General features: G+C 39.8%; 1 protein-coding gene across 2 annotated transcripts in view; it reads right to left on the reverse strand.

The window, feature by feature from the left end:
• The window catches only part of Itga2 (integrin subunit alpha 2), a 96,267-nt gene that overhangs the window by 47,350 nt on the left and 28,727 nt on the right, over nucleotides 1-20,190 (reverse strand). For both annotated transcript variants that reach the window (XM_031360060.1, XM_031360059.1), the window contains exons 3-5: nucleotides 17,914-18,031; nucleotides 4,821-4,930; nucleotides 2,700-2,791 (exon numbers count right to left, since the gene is read on the reverse strand). In XM_031360060.1, the coding sequence (XP_031215920.1) occupies nucleotides 2,700-2,791; nucleotides 4,821-4,930; nucleotides 17,914-18,031 (320 nt within the window). The remainder of the gene's footprint in view (nucleotides 1-2,699; nucleotides 2,792-4,820; nucleotides 4,931-17,913; nucleotides 18,032-20,190) is intronic.

Consider the following 20,190-nt stretch of genomic DNA (forward strand, 5'->3'; position numbering starts at 1 on the left):
TGCTCGCACACCATCATGCTTGTTTGAGCATCAAGTCCTTTCCTCTTGTCCTTTCCTTTTGAACAGGAACACAAAACACAACAACCTCTAAAAGAAATGGGATCCTCAAGCATCTCTGAGCTGTGTATAGGCAGCATGGTGAACAAAGAACGCATTTCTTGCATCCAAGGGTGGGCCACCGTGTCCCTATTCACCCAGTGTTTTAAAACCACTTTTTCCCTGAGATTATTGAAGGCAAATTTTGAGTAAAAACTTATTCTTGTAAAGCACATTAACATACTAAACAACACAAGTGAGGTTGTGAACTGCTGCCTTTTAGCCTTGCTATCAGCTATTTCTTTACTATGAGCTTCAAGTTTCCTTATTTCCACTTTCTATTATTAAGCTAGCAAAGGTGGCTGGTATTTATTTCCTTGCTCAAAGCATACTTATTCTCTTAAGATCTCCATAAAGATAGCACCAATTCCCTCCTGGTCAGCCCTTTTCATGCTGAGATCTGTTAGTTCAATCATGATTCAAACACATAGGAGATGTTAGACTCTCTATTATTAAATATTCTAGATGAAAAGAGGGAGCTTGAGAGAGAGAGAGAAAGAGAGAGAGAGAGAGACAGAGACAGAGACAGAGACAGAGACAGAGACAGACAGACAGAGAGAAAGGGATAGGTCAAATCTAAGGATGCTGCAAGCTACCTGAAGAATTTTACATTATGTAAAGCAGTGATCCATGCATAGAGCATTGAACTTACATGCAGACCAGTTATTAAAACTGATTAGAGACTTGTGAACTTATAGGAAAAAACAAAAGGAATTTGTTTGACCCATTTTAACTGTTAGTGGCTTAATCCTAGCAGCTGTGCTCATATTTCATGCTCAGTGAGCAAGCATGGTTTTCCTCCTGTAAAACTGAAACACTTTGCCAATCAGGAAAAAGTCATTGTTGCTTCAGGCTAGTACACACACACACACACACACACACACACACACACACACACACACTCATGATAACAATCATTGATGTCTGCACCCTCAGTTGTTTTATCACCTCTGAAAATAACCCATCAAGTGTGCAAGAATCCAGGTTCTTTTTCATAAGCCACGGAAAAGAGCACTAAGAAGCTGAAGTTACAATATGCCAATTGCTAATGCCAAAACATTCTTGCTTTAAGCCCAGAACTTAAGAAGGTTCAGAAATATGCGATGATCGCCAGTCTTTTCCACATAATTCTTAAGAGGAGCTCAAGACTCTGACCTTTTGAATGTTTAAAGAAAGTTTGGTCTCTCCTTCCTCCCAACTCTCTTACAGTGACTACTAATTCTCTTGTAGATATTTTTAAAATCTGGAATTAAAGATTAAAAAATTTAAAGTACAACTATAATCTATAAATCTCAAGATGTTCTTCTGACCTAAGCAACTGCAAAAATAAACAAAAACCATGAAATTAACCCTACTATATAAAGATTGCTGATTATAACTAAGCAGAGACACCTTTCCATAGTCATTTATGCCCTGATATGACAGACATGATGACCAATATTTAATTTCTTTAGTGGTAATAAGATTTTCTGAATGTAAATATCTGTTATTCTAAGTGGAAATGATATTGGATACACTTTTAAAAATCCAATTTTCAAAAAGCAAGATTTTGCCCGGCGGTGGTAGCGCCCGCCTTTAATCCCAGCGCTTGGTAGGCAGAGGCAGATGGATTTCTGAGTTCGAGGCCAGCCTGGTCTACAGAGTGAGTACCAGGACAGCCAGGACAACACAGAGAAACCCTGTCTTGAAAAACCAAACAAAAACAAAACAAAACAAAAAAAGCAAGATTTTAGGTTAGCCTGTCAATAGCACAGACAAACTAAGCTTTTGAAGACAATGTTTTTTGAAGAGCTGTCAAATCTTCCCAATACTGTGACCCTTTAATACAGTTCCTCTCAAAACTATTTTTGTGGCTAAAACTGTAATTTTGCTACTGGTATGAATTGCAATGAAAATTTCTGATATGTGGGCTATCTAGTAATATGTGACCCCCGTGAAAGGGCTGTTCAACCTTCAAAGGGGTTGCAATCCAGTTTGAGAACCTGTGAACTAGACTATGCTTATATGAGCCAGAGAAAATGTCAAATATGATTTGGTTTTTACTGATATTCTAACTTAGGGGGCTTGGTATGTGATTTTTTTTCACTGTTTATATAGTCAATTTTTTTTTTAACAATTTCCAGTTTTAAATCTGAGCTCAGAAGTTCTTTCCTTAAGAAAGTTTCCTTTCATAACACATTAGGAAATAAGTGAGAGGACATGCAGATGTATAACACGAGAGACAGTTTCTCACTTTACATAGGATCACGTTAGCCAGAGCTTTGCTTTGAGCCCTGCCTGTGGAATGGAAGGTCCTCGCGCATGCTCCTTGAGGAAGCAGAAACAAGCCACGAGATTTTAATCGTTTCCACTCAGCACACTTTCAAAGGGCTAAAGACTTCGTCACTCCTCCCATTTCATTCAAAACATTACATTGTTTTGGCAAATACTCAAGAAGGCTCTATACAAACGCCGTTGTCCTTGGATGTCTAAATAGCATAGTTGGTCCAAAGGCAAACTTCAGCGATTAAATTTCCTGATTGTATTTGATAAGAGGGATGGCAGGAAGACACTGACCACAAATTCTCTCCAGAGGAGTGAGGATCTGAGAGGATAACACTCACTAGAAAGCCGCCGGTCCCCGGATTCCTGGTGAGGGTCAAACCCAGGCTCATGTTGGTCTTTATTTCGGTCACATTTGAGATGCTTGCTGAATCTTTTGGAGAGAAAAAGATGTTTTAAAATGTCAAATATTTACCATTTACTGAAGACAATAATAAAGCATCCAGTCAGACTCGTGCTTTTACACAGGTTGGAGTATAGGATAGCATATCCCGGAACAAACATTATATAATGAAGAGAGGGGATGTGGAGCCATCAGACACTCACAGCTCACTCTGGTGTATGAGGTTGTCAGGCAGCCATACTGCCAGGGCATTTAAATACATATTTTTAAAAGAACAATGTTCTGATCAAATAAAACCCCCATGAGAACACTGGCATTTCTGTTTGTCACCTTTCCTCATGTTTTTGTTTTTAAATAAGGGTTTAAAAAAATACTCTTAATGATCACCATTTGCTAGACTCTGGCTCAAAGCAATAGAAGAATTAAAAAAAAAAATGGGACCAGCCATGTAAAACAATAATTCAGTGTGCACCTCCAAACTAAGACACCAACTACTACCCGACTATTTCCTCCTTGGTAATATGATTTATACTCGTTCTCTAGTCTCAGGCAAGCCACCACTGCCACTTTCATGAATCCTTAGCTGGGTTGCTTCTCCCGCTTCCCAGGGCAACTGCTATAAGACTTCAGTCTTCCTCTGAAGCCTTCAATTGAACCCTCATGCTGTCAGTCTCCTGGAGAAGCTGCAAGCTGAGGTGAGGAATCACTCTCCATGACCTTGGCTCCTCTGCGCTGATGAGAGTCACTGTTGGAATCTGTCCCTCCCTGCTTCCTTTCTGTCTTTTGAGAAGGAGACATTCTCTGAAGACTCGCTGCTCTCCCAGGTACAGTGAAGCTTCTCAGGTTAGCTCAATGCCACACTGTTATTGGCTAATACTCACTTCCTTCTTGCAGCCCCTTGACACTCTCTGCCTTTTCCTGGAAAGAGTTCTTAATCTTGCTGCCCAAGAGTGCTGTCTTCTCACTTCCTGTATTACTTAACTTCTAGAAATGGAAGCTGGATCTCAATCCTTGTATTTGTTTCTTTCTAAATTCTTTCTTCTTCTTTTTTAGACCCCTACCCCATCCCATTAGACTTAGAACTGTGTTAGTTACATATGGTTTGGAAGAATACAGAAAGGAAATAATGGAACTCCTATGTCTATGTTCTGACTTTTATGTAAACATCTTGCTACAAAGGTAATGTGCCAGGACATGCATCAGCTTAAAATTAAATATATGTATGTGTCTTTTTAACTCCCATGCTTTGTTCAAAATATTCTATGACTGTTTTTCTCAATATCCAGCTACATATCAACATGGTTATTTTTCCTCTGCTATCTAAACAGTATAAATGACCCCAAAGCATACCCCAATGTTTAACTCTCCAGGTACTCTTTGATGAGAGGAGTGGCAGAAAGACACAAACCCCAATTTCTCTCCAGAGAAATGATGTTCTGAGGAGAAATTTTAATAGAAAGCTGCTACCTACAATGGATTGAGGTGATACAATAAAAATTGTGGTTTTTTTTTCTCTATAGTGCTCTCATGTACTTTTCCCAGGCCCTCATGTATTTTTGGATCTACCATTCAGCTATATGCCCATTGTTATAATAAAAATTTGAATATCAATTTCACATACGGTGAGTGTTCAGGACTCGGATCACCCACATCCCTTTGATGTAACCTGAAAATTTTTACTTCACACTTCAGTCTGTAGCATTTGCTATCACTGACCACATGACTCCCTGCAAATATGCTTATTAAGGACCTACTGTGAGACAGATATGATGTTACAAATTTCCCATATACATATAGTGATATACAAGGGCACTCCTACTCTTTCTCTCTAACATGAGTATGCCTATGCATGTGCACATGCATATGTGTTTGTGTTTGTTCAAACTCATTGAACAATTTGGATATGATCTGGTGTCTATGTAATTAAATAAACAAAGGTGTAAAGCTCTCTGCATTTCTTAAGACAAAAACCGGGATCTGTTTTAGTTGTTATTGCTTGAGTTTATGACAAACAATATTTTGCTATTTGTAAAGAATCACATCGCTAAATACAACTCACTTTGCAGATTCAGCTTTTCACAGGTGGCAGCGGGTAGGTCCACAGGGCACTTGTACACGTCTCCCATTCGGTTCTCAGGGAAGCCACTCCATGGCGAACCAACCAGTAGCCTAGAAGCAGGGTGTTCTCATTAGTCACAGCATGGTAGGGACAACTTATTAAGGAGACAACTGACAAAGGTTGGCAAAATTAATCACATTTAACTTTAACCTTATATAAATTCATAGTTTATATGCATTCATTTATAATTTGACTTGTTTCCTGTCCTCATAGCTGACTAGGGCACTTAATGAATGTCTGTGGTATGGCTACTTTACAGAACACCCCTAGATGTCTCACCACATCAGTCAGAGAAGCATAATGCATGCCATAGTATGAGCCATACAAGAAATTTCAGGTTTTAACTAGTCATCCACATTAATACAATAAAAGTGACAGGAAAAAAATTGATTTTAATAATCTATCTTTAACTTCACATGATACAAACTAACATGTAGTCAGTATGAAAATATTCAATAAACTATCTTTAATTTCCTCCTCCAAAGTCTTTAAATTCAGTGTATATTTTATATTGAGGACCCATATGAATGTGTAAGCAACATTTAAGGTCCCACAGGGCTCATGTGTCTAGAGACTATGCTATGTGTAAGCATAGTAGTGGAGAATGATATAATATTCACTGATACCCAAGACTGACAACTGACATTTTTAGAGTTCTTTTTATGCCTTTAGTGCTGTCAAGGCTATGTTATTTAACAGCAGGTGAGTTATCCGGGTGGCTTTATAGAAAGGATGCTTAGCAGAAATACTGAACACATGCATCTTGTAGATCTCCTTGCTGAGATTGATAGTGGGTGCATATCTTCCTCTGGTTAGCTTCATTTCCTTCTAGAGACTTTATTTTTTTCTCCCAACAGAAAGACTCATTAGATGTTTATGCTCATAGGATAGTGAACAGAAAGAGATCATATACTTGTCAATCACTTTTCTCTTATGCGTGTGTGTTCATATGTATTCAGTTGCATGCATATGTGCAAGTGAGAGTGCATGTATGTGCATGTGGAGATGAGAGGATAACCTGAAACACTACTGACCTGTTTTGAGACAAGATCTCTCATTGCTAGGAGCTCCTCAGTGAACCTACACTGGCTGGCCAGGGAGGCCCTATGGATCCACATGTCTCAGCCTCCCTAGCATGAATAACAAAATGGGTCGCCATGACCAGCAGTTTTGCATGGTTTCTGGGACTCAAGGCGATGAGACACTTTACCAACTGAACTGTTGTCCAACTCCATCAGCTTGATCTTCAGAGGTCACACAGTAGGTTATTGATTGTGTAGCATCCAGTTGCTAAGGAAGTAAATTTGCTTTACCCTTAGTTGAGATTATCTATGAAATTTTCCATGCATCTTCTCTGATAATTATTCATCATTATCAGTTATACTTGGGCTTCAAGCTAATGTTATGTACTAGATAAAAAAAGAATCTAAGATAGATTACTGTCTACTAAATCCAGTAAAACTATTTAACATATATAACTAATAAAACAAATACATGAGAAAGATGAAGGACAGGAATTAATCTCTTTTGTGAAACAAATGTGAAAATGGTCAAAGGATGAAAAAAATAGACACGAAGGATGAAACACAGTTTGTAGTCCAACAGCAAAACCATCTTATTAACTGTGTAAAATCATTCTTAGAGAACAATCTGAATATTTTAATTCAATTAAGTCTTATTAATGTCACAACTGAAAGGTTTTGTCCACTTATAAACAGATAATTTAGCATCACTTATTAAAATGTTACTTGTACTCAATGTTTCAATCACATTAGGCACATAGATTAAAGTACTTGAACAGTCAGAAATCTGTATGGTGGGTCTAATGTTGTTACCATATTCACTTTAATGAGGGGGGCTGCTGGGAGCATTTGGCATTCATGTTTGAGCACATCTTGTATTCCTTATGACCACTCAGAGGGAATTAGGAATCTCCTTTGTGAAAACTGTTTCACAACGGATCAGCCTTCCCCATCTTTAGTAGCCTCTAGTATTCCCTTACAGGGGCTCCACACAGCATTCTTCTAACTTTTGTGCACAGACACATCTTAAGAAAGCAGGTAATATGGCCCCTAATTTCCTGTCTAGCCTTGTCTTATCCCTGTATTTTCCTGGGTTTGAAGAGTCCAGTCTTATGGAACTCAGCTCTTCAGACCAAAAGTCTCTTCTGCTTCCAGACCTTCATACATGGGATGCCATTCCACCAAAGGCAGGTTCTACAAATCAGCTACATATCCTGGTGGATAAAACCCTCTTCTCTCTCCAAACTTTGAGGACTTGATCCTCTGATACATATGAAGGTTGATGAAAAGATTCTGTGCCTGTAGGTCTAAATATTTGTTAAACAAATGAATGAAAAAAAATAAGAGTTTTAATTATTGATCAGAAGAGCTGCCTTGGTAAAGGAGAGGTTAATTAATAGTCTATAATTATAGTTTAGCCAAAGAACATATTTTTCTTGTCTAAGTAAAGGTGCAATTAAAGATTATATGTGTGTGTAGATAGATATAATATATGTACATGTATATAATATATGTGTTTAATAAACATATATACATATGATATATATACACTTATGTTATATGTATATGTACATATCCAGAGCCAAGAGAAAGGAATACATTGTGACTGTTCTGTCAGCTATTTCTGATTCAGCATCTACATTCTACTGTATATCAAAATTATACTTTTAAAAATATAAATAATGTTTTAAATTTAGTCTTTGAAAACTTCACGCATGAATATAATGTGTTTTTTTTTTACAACATGTCTTGATCTTAACTACCTTCTACTCACTCCCAAGCCAACTCCCTCTCCCCACCCCCAGCACATCCTCCCAACCTCCCTTTTCAAATAACCTTCTGAGTCCAATTAGTGCTCCCCATAAACACATGGGCATGGGGCCCTTCACTATAGTTTGGCAAACCTACCAGTAGCCACTCCTCCCAAAGAAAATCCTTTTCCTTCCCCAGCAGCTGTCAGCTACCAAATAGCTCTTGGGCTAGGCATGGATTGTCATGTTCCCTTTCTCCATCCATGACGGACTGTTGACTGCCTTGATCTTGTGAGGATCATGTTGTGACAGAACACAGCTACTGGGAGTTGATGTGCTCAATAACCATGCAATGCAAGAAGTCGTCATTTCCCAGCTGAACTCCCCCTCCACTGACTGTTACATTCCGTTGCCTCCTCCCCATTCTCCACGGTTTCTTGAGCCTTAGATAGTGAGAAGTTGATATTGATGACCCATGCAAAAGTCAGCACTCAGTGTGACTTACACTTGGCACTTTCACAAGTCATGAGTCTCTGTCCAAAAAGAAGCTTCTCTGCTTAAGGTTTAAAGCACAAAGAAAAGTCATTCTGTTTAATCTTCAGAGTCACACTTGATTGGATTTAGAATCATCATGGACTCACACAGGTTATTTCCCAGAAGGTTGTCTTGAAAAGGGAAGACCTACTGTAAATGTGGGCAGCATAACTCACGGCTGGGGGCTTTGATCCCATAGAAAGGAGAAATGTAGATGAGTTCTAGCAGTGTTCTTGACCCTAGATGAAATGTAACCAGCTGCCTCATGTTCCTATCCCCATGTCTTCTTCCCTCTGTGAGCTAAAGTGAACCATTATTCCTTAAGATATTCTTGCCAGGGCCACAATGTTGAGAACAGTAATTGCTAGAAATACCTTAAGATAAAGGTCGTAGAGCCGGGAAGTGGTGGCACACGCCTTTAGTCCCAGCACTTGGGAGGCAGAGGCAGGCAGATTTCTGAGTTTGAGGCCAGCCTGGTGAGTGAGTTCCAGGACAGTCAGGGCTAAACAGAGAAACCCTGTCTCAAAAGGCCAAAAAATAAAATAATAATAATAAAAAAGAAACAAAAACAAAATAAAATAAAGGTCATAGAATGTGTGACTCTGGAACTTGACATTCTGGGAACTCAATGTTAATTCTAGTAAACATTATATTTTGGAATGGATGTAAGGTTTCCCAAAAGTTATCTTACTTAATCTGCAAAACAAATCTGAGATTACACTATTACAAATGGAAGCACTGAAACAGAGAGATGAGCAATTCACTCCTTATCAAATGGCCAGTGAGCATCAACTGTGCCCTTTTTGAAGGTGTGGTTTTTTAACCTCCAGGCAGTTCTCTTTCCTCTTCAGTGCAGGAGGCAAAGGAATGTAACCGTCAGTGGAGGGGGGGGGGGTTCAGCTTGGAAATGACGACTTCTTGGTTATAAACACATCGACTTCAAGCAGCTGTGTTCTACCTCAACATGATCTGCACAAGATCAAGGCAGTCAACAGCCCATCATGCATGGAGAAAGGGAACATGAGAACTGATGCCCAGGAGAAGGATGGGAAAACCATGTTACGAGATGATGTAAGTTCTACAAATAGGATGGAGTAGAAACTGAAAGCAGAGGGCCAGCTCACGGTTACTGAGACTAGGTGTATGACTATGTTGTATTAAAGGGAGCCAGGATTCAGACATCTGACATGGTCATCCCTAGGGATGGAGCACATGCACACAGCCAGGGAAAGGCCATGCTGTTTGCAAGGACCATTAAGGGCAAGTGTGATCAGCAAAGATCAGATTTAATCATACAGGTGTCTTCTATTAACTCACATTTCTACATCTCCTTGCCAAAGCCTATGAGAGACAGACCGAGAAATTAAAGTTAAGCTTTACTGAACTAAAGTGCTCTGTTTCTCAGAGACCCCAGCAGCAAGGACACAATACCAGCTCTATGCTAATCTCCATGAGAAGAAACAAGAGGCACTTGCTACTTCCTGTCCCGCTGGGCACCTAATGGGCAGCTCTCTCCCCTCTCCTCTCTTGTAAGAATTCATAATGAGTTACCCTTGAAATTAGAGAGGACTTATGTCATGGTCACCATTGCTACTAGAAAGGTGGCTCTCCTAAGGTAAGTGAACACAAAGGAGAGGCACACTCACGCTCTACAGTCCCACTCAATAAGGAGTACGTAAAAGCACTAAAATGTCATTAAAAAAAGCCCATAAACTTATTTTCTTCATCTGCTCTCTTAAATTCCCAACATAAGACAGGAGAAAACAATTTGAAACCTCCCACTTGAGGGGCACTTGGGAGGGAGTCCTTGTCCCTAGTTCACACAGACTTGTTCTATAAATATCATAGCACATCAGGTATCCATCTTCAGGCCAACAATCACAGGGAAACTTCTAGACTCCTGCCATGACTTTTACTGGCAACATTTTTCCCACTCTGCAGCAGACACCTCCTTACACCCACGGGCTTCTATGGAATCCTGTTCCTGACCAATCACCCTCATGAGAGGAAGCTGTGAAGTCACCAGAGGCCACTCCCGGTGGAATCATGACCTAACATTAACCAGACAGGAAGTTAATGAGGCTGTCACTGTCAAGAGTAAAATTTCATGGATGTAACATGGAGAGGTACACCAGGAAAAATGTTCCAAGGGACAAGTGCCTTCCACAGGTGGGAGAACAATGTTGGAACATGACAGGAGTTCTTTGTAGCTATAGATTTCATTCACTCTGGACAAGAAAAAAAAATTGTTGGGTGTATAGCCATGAGTGCTGATTCTCCAAACTGTATAAGAGCCAAAGATACAAACTTCTTCCCTACAGTGAAACTGGGAATTCTTCCAAGACTATATTAACTAACACTTACTGTTCAATTATCTTGTGGGGAAATAGTGATTATTGCAGACTCCCAAAACGTAGCCAATTTGCCCACCTCCAGTGGAATTCAAAGTGCTTTGTTTAGTTAGTAAAGAGTATTTATGGTGGTGTAGGTCAGACAATTTTAAACCTACAATCCAGGAGCTGCTAAAAATACCTGCCTTTGGTCTCTGGGTCTCTATGCTCTCCAGGCTTTCTTCAAAAACAGTAGGGATTTTTATAGAGATTGAAGATAGACATGTAGTTAAAACAACATGGTATCATCAAGAAGTGTTTCATGAATGCCTGTGGGATGGCCATGTCCTACAACTCCAGGAGGCACCATTCTTATTTAAACTGTGAACAGTAGACCACCTGGGAGATAGTGTAACAAGACCTACCATATTAGTTATGGTTACTACTGCTGTGATACAACACTATGACCAAAAGCAAGTTGAGGAGGAAGGGGTTTATTTGGCTTATACTTCTACTTCATTGTTCATCACTGGAGGAAGTCAGGACAGGAACTCACACAGAGTAGGAACCTGGAGGCAGGAGCTGATGCAGAGGCCCTGAAGGGATGCTGCTTACTGGCTTGCTCCACATTTGCTTGCTCAGCCTTCTTTCTTATAGAACCCAGGACCATCAGCACAGGGATGACTCTTCATATAATGGGCTGTGTCCTCCCCCATCAATAACTAATGAAGAGGATGTCCTACTGGTTTGCCTTTAGACTGACCTTAAGAAGGCATTTTCTTAATTGAGGATCCCTCCTGTCATGACTCTAGCTGTGTCAAGTTGACCTAAAACAAGCCAGTACACCTACTATAGACCATACTCAATCATAGATACTAAGGATACCTTAGCAAATAAGTCATTAAAGAAATGCCAGCCTCGGATTTTACATTCTAGGGAGAAGATAGATAATAAATCTAGTTAGTGAACCAAAAGGTGTTTGGAAGGAAGATGAGAGGAAGAGAGCTAGCTAAGAGGAGCGAGGTGGAGAGTGGTGGAGTTTTTATTTGAACAGTTTTTATTTGAACAGAGAAGGACACACACACACACACACACACAAACACACACGGTGATATTCAAGACTAAAAGAAAAAAAAAGTCAGGAGACTTTGGTGAAAGAGTAGCCTGGGGATGTACACACATGTCCAGGGACTGAGGGAAATGGCAGGGGGTGGAATCAGCTTGACAAGGGGACCAGATCATGAATAGAATTAAATCCCTGGGTTTTTTTGTTTGTTTTATTATTTTCTTTAAGTAAGAAAGGCTTCTGGGGGTGTTGAGTAGAGTAGTCATAATGTGATATATTTTGGGAACTGTGATAGAAGCTTCATTGAAATGATTGCATTGGAGCCACAGGAAAGTAGGTCACATGTTTGGAAGGACCTTGCAGTCTCCTAGGTAAAAGGTAGTGGAGGCTCATAAAAGCTCAGAGAACAGCAGGTGGTGAGCACCCATCTTATTTAACATAGTTTGTCAAGGTAGGGCCAGCAGGATTTCTTTAGGTTGTCTTTCAAAGAAAAATTAATCAGAGGAAGGGTGAAAGAGGGACAGAGGGACAGGAGGGAGGAGGGGAACTAGGGATGACCCCAAGATCAAGGAAACCCCTAAAAGCTGAGAAGTTAAGTACAATAAACATCAGAAAGTATGCTGACAGCAGAGGAAGATTTTACGATAAAGAAGAGCTCAATAGCTGTGTGTGAGACACCTTGAGTTTGAGATGTTATTTAGACCCATAAGGGGATACCTTGGTTGTGACCAGAAGCCTACTCTATGTAATATCTATATTAACATTAGAAATGTCAAAGGTCACACTGTATGAATAAGAATTCATTCTCATCCTAGGTTATTGACAATACAGGGCACCTGACAAGCTCTAAATAGATCCTTGCTTCTTTTTTTTTTAATTTTTTTTATTTTAGATATTTTCTTTATTTACATGCGAATTTCTCCATTCCCAGTTTCCCCTCCAAAAAACAAAGAAACAAACAAAAACAACAAAAACAAACCCTTGTTGCCTCCCCCTTCCCCATGCCTGCCACCCCGCCCTCTCCCACTTTCTGGCCCTGGCATTTCCCTACACTGGGGCTCAGAACCTTCACAGGGCCGAGGTCCTCTCCTCCTATTGATGATCGATTTTGCAATCCTCTACCATACACATGCTGCCTGAACAATCAGACCCCTCCTTGTGCAGTCCTTGGTTGGTCCCAGGATCCTTGCTTCTTGCTAGTGAATGGGAAAGGTGTTTGTAAATGAAGATAGTTGCCCATGAGATGCTATTCCTAAGGGAAAGGGAGAGGCAAGCAGGACTTCACTTTGCTTTTGAAACTATTTCAAGCTCAATAGTCAAACACCTCAGCCTAAGTTAAAGCAATGTTACCATGTCAGCCTCATTATGTGACCACAGACTCTCCAGCTTCCAGACTGTTTCCTGAAGTGGTTAGGTGGAAAGTTTGTAAGGTATTTCAATTTCACAACATAGTCCACCGACCTTACTATTGCATTTTATACCTGTTCTATTTCATTAAATCCCTAGAAACTAATTTTCTTTCTAGAAGTAAAAGAGCTAATAGACACTGTTTATTGCTTCAACTCATCCTCCATGAAGTTTTCCTGAAGTTAAAATCAAAAGCCGAAATAGTCACCATAAAGCATTGTGATGCTACACATCCCTTCACTTTTACCCATCCAATATGAATTTTAAAATTGCTACACTTCTGATGTCAAGCCTCAGCTCTCTCCTGGGTGCTTCAGCAACATTTTTTTTTCAATTCAGAGATAAACACTGGAATAGCAAAAGCATTGTAAGCCTACATGATGGTTTATAAAGGATTCATATGCATCTTTTTCATGTGGTCCTTATCATTGCCTATGAAGTGTTAGCCCTATTTCTGCTTTTGTATAACGACACTGGTTCTAAGTGTCTATGCTGGTTTGGGTGAGATGCACCCTTCTCACGTCCAACTCAGACATTTAAAGAGTTGGTCCTAGTTGGTGGCACTCTTTGGGGGGAATTTGGGATGTATGACCTAAGTGGAGAAAGTATGTCATCAGAGGCAGACTTGGAGAGTGTATATCCTCACCCTACTTCCCATTTGCTTTCTCTTTTCTCTGATTCTGATTGTGATATGACCTCTTAGCTTTCTGCCCCTGTTGCTTGCTGCCATGTTTTCTCATAATGGACTCATCCCTCAGAGAACTGTAGTTGGAGCAAACCCTCCTTCCCATAGGTTGCCTTGGTCATGGTATTTTACTATAGCAACAGAGAAGTAACCAGTCTCCGTGACACTCTCCTTTCCTTCCGAATCCCCAATTCTATCATGCTGGGTCCACTTAGAACTCTTTTAGACAAGAACTCAATACTTGCTTATCATAGGGAACCTAAAAATCTGAACAACTACCTCTCATTTATGTCCTTTGGCACTTTCTACATCTATGTTTGGATGGAGGGAAACATTTGGGATGGCTGGGTACCAGAAAGGTATATGTGTACAAGCTCTCTACTCTTGTAAATAAGCTTTGTTCTGGAGCCAATAATCAATCAGTATTATCATGAAGAACCTCTGACAGGAGGTCTTGGGAGCATGGAAGATTTCCCAAGATATGTTCCACACACTCTAGAACAGCGGGTATCTTCCAAATATGAGTCACAAATGTGGTATGCATGTGTGTGTTTGTGAGTGTGTGTGTGTGTGTGTGTGTAGATGTGTGGATGCATCACAATTCCAGAATGGATGCTAGGAAAAGCAAATTAAAGAACAGGAAATTCAATACACACACCCTTTCAATGTCTGTTACAAAATCGAATCTTACTTTTATAGAACTCTCTATTTAAATTTCTCCCGCAGAGACATTTATTGGGGGACTATCACATTTATAGTAAATAAAGAACCTTAATAAAATTTATCTTAACCAAAAATTAAAATAATAATGTGTCCATATATAGATGCAGCAGATTTTCTCTCTGATACTATATTCATTCATAGTTCTTCTCTCTTTATAAGGAAGTAGAACATACCAGTCCTTGACAAAGGAAGAAAATACATTTCCATGACTGGAAATACCCCTCATTCTTAGTCAGTCTTCATCCAACAAATGATTTTAGTTACAGTGATTTTGAGTCATAGTATGAACTCAAATTGTTCTTGGGGCAAGCCTTCAGATTACACAAAGAAATAGTGCAAATCACAACTAGTTCCAGGAAATGATCTTAAACAAGTCTCTGGCTCTTGTAGATTGTTTGTGATAAGGATTGCATCATCTACACTGAACATCCGGTAAAATTCAGGCTGCAGGCAGGCTGGCCCGCCTCTGCTCTGCTGAAGGAAGAAACTTCACTCTTAGCCAGAGGGCACAGCAACTCTACTTGGAGGTCACCTTGCTTTTGAAACGATGCAGCTCATAGGAGACAGTGGGAAAAGCTCAAGAAGTAATAAAGAGATGTCATGAGATCATTAAAATAGAAGTCTAGAGTGTAATAAAACAATCTAATAAACAAAACTACTAAGATAACCAACTTTGATTCATTGAAATCTCAAAGATCTGGAAGTAAAACATCCCTATATTCTTGGAAATGCAGGACACATCGGACAACTCAAGCTGTACTCTAAAATAAGTTTCTGAGTACTAGGACTAGAGCTCTGAGTGCATTAGAAGAGCTGAGAGATGGAGTCAGGTATAAAACAGAGAATAAAGAAAGTTCAATGAAGTGGAGGGAAAAGGTGGCAAAACCTGCTTCAGAATAAGCAGTAAAAGAGCAATGAGCTAAAAGGATGTGTGTGTGTGTGTGTGTGTGTGTGTGTGTGTGTGTGTGTGATGTACTGACTCAAGAACAAACACTCACAATTTATTGAAGGAATTCCTAGCAAAAGTTAACTTCATTAGTATCAGAAGGAAAGTTAATGTTTAAACGGTTTTCCCACATCTGTTACTTCCATAACGTCTGGGCAATTGTCATAAATTAGAAGTGGAGAAGGTGCAGCGCCAATTGTCAAAACAAACAGGCAGTTCTGGAGCCCTTTATTTTTCCTCCTTGGTGTGACGGCCACTGACTGAGGACTGCCTAGCATTGGCTTGCTGTCCCCTTGGGAGACTGACTGGTCAGGCCAATGACCTAGGCCATGAGGAAATCTTCTATCACTATTGTCCCAGGCCTTGGAAAATAAAGCTGTTCCCTCGTCCTTGAGTTAATGGAGGTAGAGGCAGGAAAGGAACAAAAACACTGGCAATTAAAGGCCTGGCACTGAATTAGCCCTCTCTTATCCGTGCATTCCCAATCTGCATATAAATCTTTCCCCTAGACTTTCCACACTCCAGAGGAGCTCTGTGCTCTGGATTTTCTGCACCCCATGTAGGCACAGCGGCTAGTCACAGTGGATTAGATAATTTTGTCCATGGCTTAGTCTATTCTATTTCTTTTCTTGGTAGGATTAAGACAGTGAGAGGATTCAGACAGGCTTGCCAGCCAGCTCTTCTTTCTTACTTTCTGCTTTTTACCTTCCTAGGATTCAGCCCCTTAGACAGACATGAATCCTCCCTTTTCCTCTGTGTGCTGCTGTATGCCTGTGCCGGCTGATGGTTTTAGGTCCTGGTTAAAGGGAGGAAAAGTGTGATCCTTAGCTAAAAGTTATACCTTACCAGAAAATTCCACACGGGTATCCAAGTGGCACTAACCTAGCCAATTATAGAGCAGAGCCTTGTTTCCCAATAGCCATTGTCTCATGCTTACAAGAAATGTTATGGGAAAGCTAAGGCAGGATTTGGATATCTGATTATCTGATATCCCTGGTTTTGATGTAATCGGATCAGCTCCAGAGTATCAATGTACTCTGCTTCTTATACAAATTCCGTTTAACAATGTGTTGAATTCATATATACTGAGAGAAGCCACAGGGATGACTCTCTCTCCCAGGATTCTACCTGATCTGCCCCTGTCAGCTCTTTGTTACTTTAGTCTTATTCAAGGTCCAACTGCTGAGGCCAGCCTGGTCTACAGACTGAGTTCCAGGACAGCCAGGGCAACACAGAAAAACCCTGTCTCCGAAAAAAACAAAACAAAAAAAGGTCCAACTGCCACATAGCCAGTGGGTGTGTTCCTCTCCAAACAGACTTACCACCCCTAAAAACATCTATTACAGATGGCAGCTTTTTCTCTTCGACTTATTCTGCCCCAGAAAAGCTAAAACTGAAAATGAAACAAAAAAACCACCTCAAACTCAATGCCAGACTCTTTTCTGCTAGGCTGTGCCTTTCCAATAGACTATTGGTATTCATATGGAGCTCTGCATTAGCTCATACATCTTAAGGTTGTCTCAAATAGTTAACTTCATAGGCCAGCTGTGGTGAATCACTTGTAAGTAGGCTTTTTATTAAATCATTCAACAAATGATTTTTTTTTAATTTTTAAGATATATTTTAACTATGTGTTTATATCTGTGTGCAAATATATGTAAGTGAATGGAGGTGTCAGGTACCCCTAGAGTTGGAATTATATGCCATTGATAATCATCTTATATGGGTACTGGAAACAAAACTCTTCTTCAAGAGCAGTATGCACTCTTAACTTTGGAGGCATCTTTCCATTCCCCCAAAATAGTTTTAGATTCCTTTGGGAGCAGACCCAATCTTGCTGTCCATCACCAACGTAATGAACTATGTTCTAAGGTCAAAAACCAGCCTGTATCACCTTTCTAGATTGCTTTCTTCTCTATGATAATCAAAGAAAAAGTGATACTGGGTTGGACTTCAGTTCTCTCCGTTACTGCAGATGATTGCAGTAACTGCCAGGCTTTGTACAACCAGCCTGACTGTTCTCCTCTCTCAGACTGGAAAACTATGTCTAGCAGCAATTGTTTTGTGCATCTCCTCACAGTTAAGTTGTCCAGGCTCTTCTCCAGCTCACCTGTCTCCATCACTTTAATCCTAGCTCAATGTTTGCCCTCCAAGTGCCTTCTAATACAAGCAATGATAGCTACATTGTGTTTCCTAGTCAGACTGATAAATGGGCCCAATGTAGGAATGACATGGACTTAAAATACGTTTTTTTTTTAATTCAATGGATTAGAGAATTAAATGTAAGTTAACAACAGGAAGGTTATACATAGTTGTCCCCATGTGAGAGAGCCACATGAAGCCCATGTTTATTGTTTAAAAACAGCCAGAAGGTAAGACTCAGGATGTAAAGCTCTAGGCTGAGCAGGCAGAACTTAAGTCTTTGTGCCACAACAGAGGTATGGTTCCAAGGATCTGTCTACAAGTGGATGTCATATTGTACAGGGTTGGAACTTATTTTCATCAACATTTAAATATTCCATTTTACACAATATTTTAACTGAAACAGTGACGAAGAGAATAGTCTTACCAGTTGCCTTGTGGGTTCGTAAGCTGCTGCACTGAATACCCAAACTGTTCACTTGAAGACCCGGAAAATATTCTCGCTCCTGGGAGGCCAACATTGTATGCCACACAACTCAAAATACCTATTCAAGAATTAAAAACATAGTCTATATTTACAATTTTTAATGTAAGTGCATGTTATATTTGTTAAAGATGTTATTTTTAAAAAAAACAATCTTGTTTGACCTGATAACTAGTCTCCTTATCAGTGTTGATAAGAAATAATAGGTACTTCATCTGAAGTACTGATGTGTGCCCTGGCACTGGTCCAGATACTCAGATGCACGATTCATTGCCTTCACCTTCCTCAAAGCAGCCCCGGAAGACAGTCACCACTGGTAACTTCACTTCACAGAGGTTTCTGAGGTGCCAGGTGGGCCTCTCATGGTGAGTTGTAAGGGAAGGCTCGGGATTTGATCAAGACACTGGGCTCTTAAACTGTGTACTATCTTACGGAGTGGTTTAAATTCTATGTGTCTTTCCTTACAGAGTAAGACTCTAAGCTACTCATGCACATGGTTGGAAGGGTGCGCCGTTCTTGATATGGTTTCCACGTGAAATATGTGTTAAGAACACCATGATGAGGAGGGAAGGTCATAGCCCAGGAAATCAGTATCATTTTTCCTTTCAGAAAGTGATCTTTTGTAGGATAAAAGGTTAAAGGGATGGGGCATTACTTTTTTTTTTTTCTTATTATTATTCCAGTGGAAACTGCCAAAACCACTTTTGCCTTTTGAGTTTTCTTCTTTAATGATCAATAAATGGCAACCATGAAAAATAGAACAAGGACCAAAGAAGACAAGAGCTGGTAGGCTTTGCTTGTTTGTTTGTTGTTTCTCTTGGCAACGGGGAGAAGAGTAAAGTCCCTCAGCACTGACAGCATTAATGCCAGAGGAGTCCTTCACTCTATCAAAGCAGGGCTATGTGGATTTGGAATGGCTTTAGCGATTATCTTTGCAGAGCCTGGACTCTTTAAACCTAGCTCACAGCACCTGTACCCTGTGCCTTCACCACGAAAGATCTTACTTTATGGGCACCCTGCAGCAGCCTGGTGATTTCGAAGTCTGTTGTCCTAGAGACAGGACGTCTGGATGAAGTGGCTTGTTTTTATCATTGTGCTCCTCAGCTTATGGGAGGAGACTCTACAGTCTGCTCCCAAGGAAAAGTGAAGTCAGCGACAAAGCTTCGGGAACGTGAAGTAGTCAATGTGCCTTTTCAAGTGCCAAAAATACTCTACTGGGCGTTTGCTCACTCAAAAAATAAATAAATAAATAAATAAAGTCCAGCTCATTATTTCTTAGAAATATAAGCTTGCCAGAATGAAAAGGGCAAATATTAGTTTTGAAATACTCTGTGACATAATCTGCACAGCTCAGCATTTGCGAATCTGACCTGTAATTTCTGTCTCTTCATAGCCATTACCGTTCCTCTTTACTGAGAAAACACAAGGCAAAAGAAAACAATAGCAAATTAAGCAGAATACCAAACTTGGCATTCGGAATGCTGGTGTTTCTAATCCATATTTCATCTTCACCCCATGGTGCAGAACTTAGCAAATACCTTTGGAACAGTTATCAGTTTTTAAGTATATTATTTAAAGTTTGAAGAGGTGATGTCAAACCATTTGTTACTTCAACATATCTAACACCGGAAAGAACGTATATGGATATACAATAATGCAACTCCTTTCCACTACTAAATTAAACTTTGGCAAATCATGTAATTAATTAACACGCATTTCTAAGTGACAACTTTGAATTAAAAAAAAAAAACAGGAAGAGATAGGACAATCTAGAGTCCCATTCCTCACATGTAACTGCAATAGTTTTAAAAATATTTCCTCCCAATATTTTTCTCTCTATAGTTTAAGCCATAGACGTATTCTATTATCCACTATCCCACTGGTCATCATCAGCTGTAGAAGCCAGCTATGCATTAATATTCATATCCAGGGAAGGTACAGCAATGACCAAGGCACAGGACACTCTGAGGTTAGCAAACATTTCTAGGAGATTTCTAGGAGAACAGTGTTCAAGGTCCAGTGGGATATTCTGTTCTCACAGACTGCAAACTCAATGCCTAGGGACCCACACTCCTTTGCGTTATATGACTGAACCGCAGAAATGGTTTTTGTGTGTTATATTATTTCTTAGGTGATGTAGGCAAATATACTTTGTTAACCTTAAGCATTTTAATGATTTCTAGCCATCTAAAGATTCAATTTTTAATAAATGTAGTTAAA

Source organism: Mastomys coucha, unplaced genomic scaffold, assembly GCF_008632895.1.
Source record: "Mastomys coucha isolate ucsf_1 unplaced genomic scaffold, UCSF_Mcou_1 pScaffold8, whole genome shotgun sequence".
NCBI classification, from domain to species: domain Eukaryota; kingdom Metazoa; phylum Chordata; class Mammalia; order Rodentia; family Muridae; genus Mastomys; species Mastomys coucha.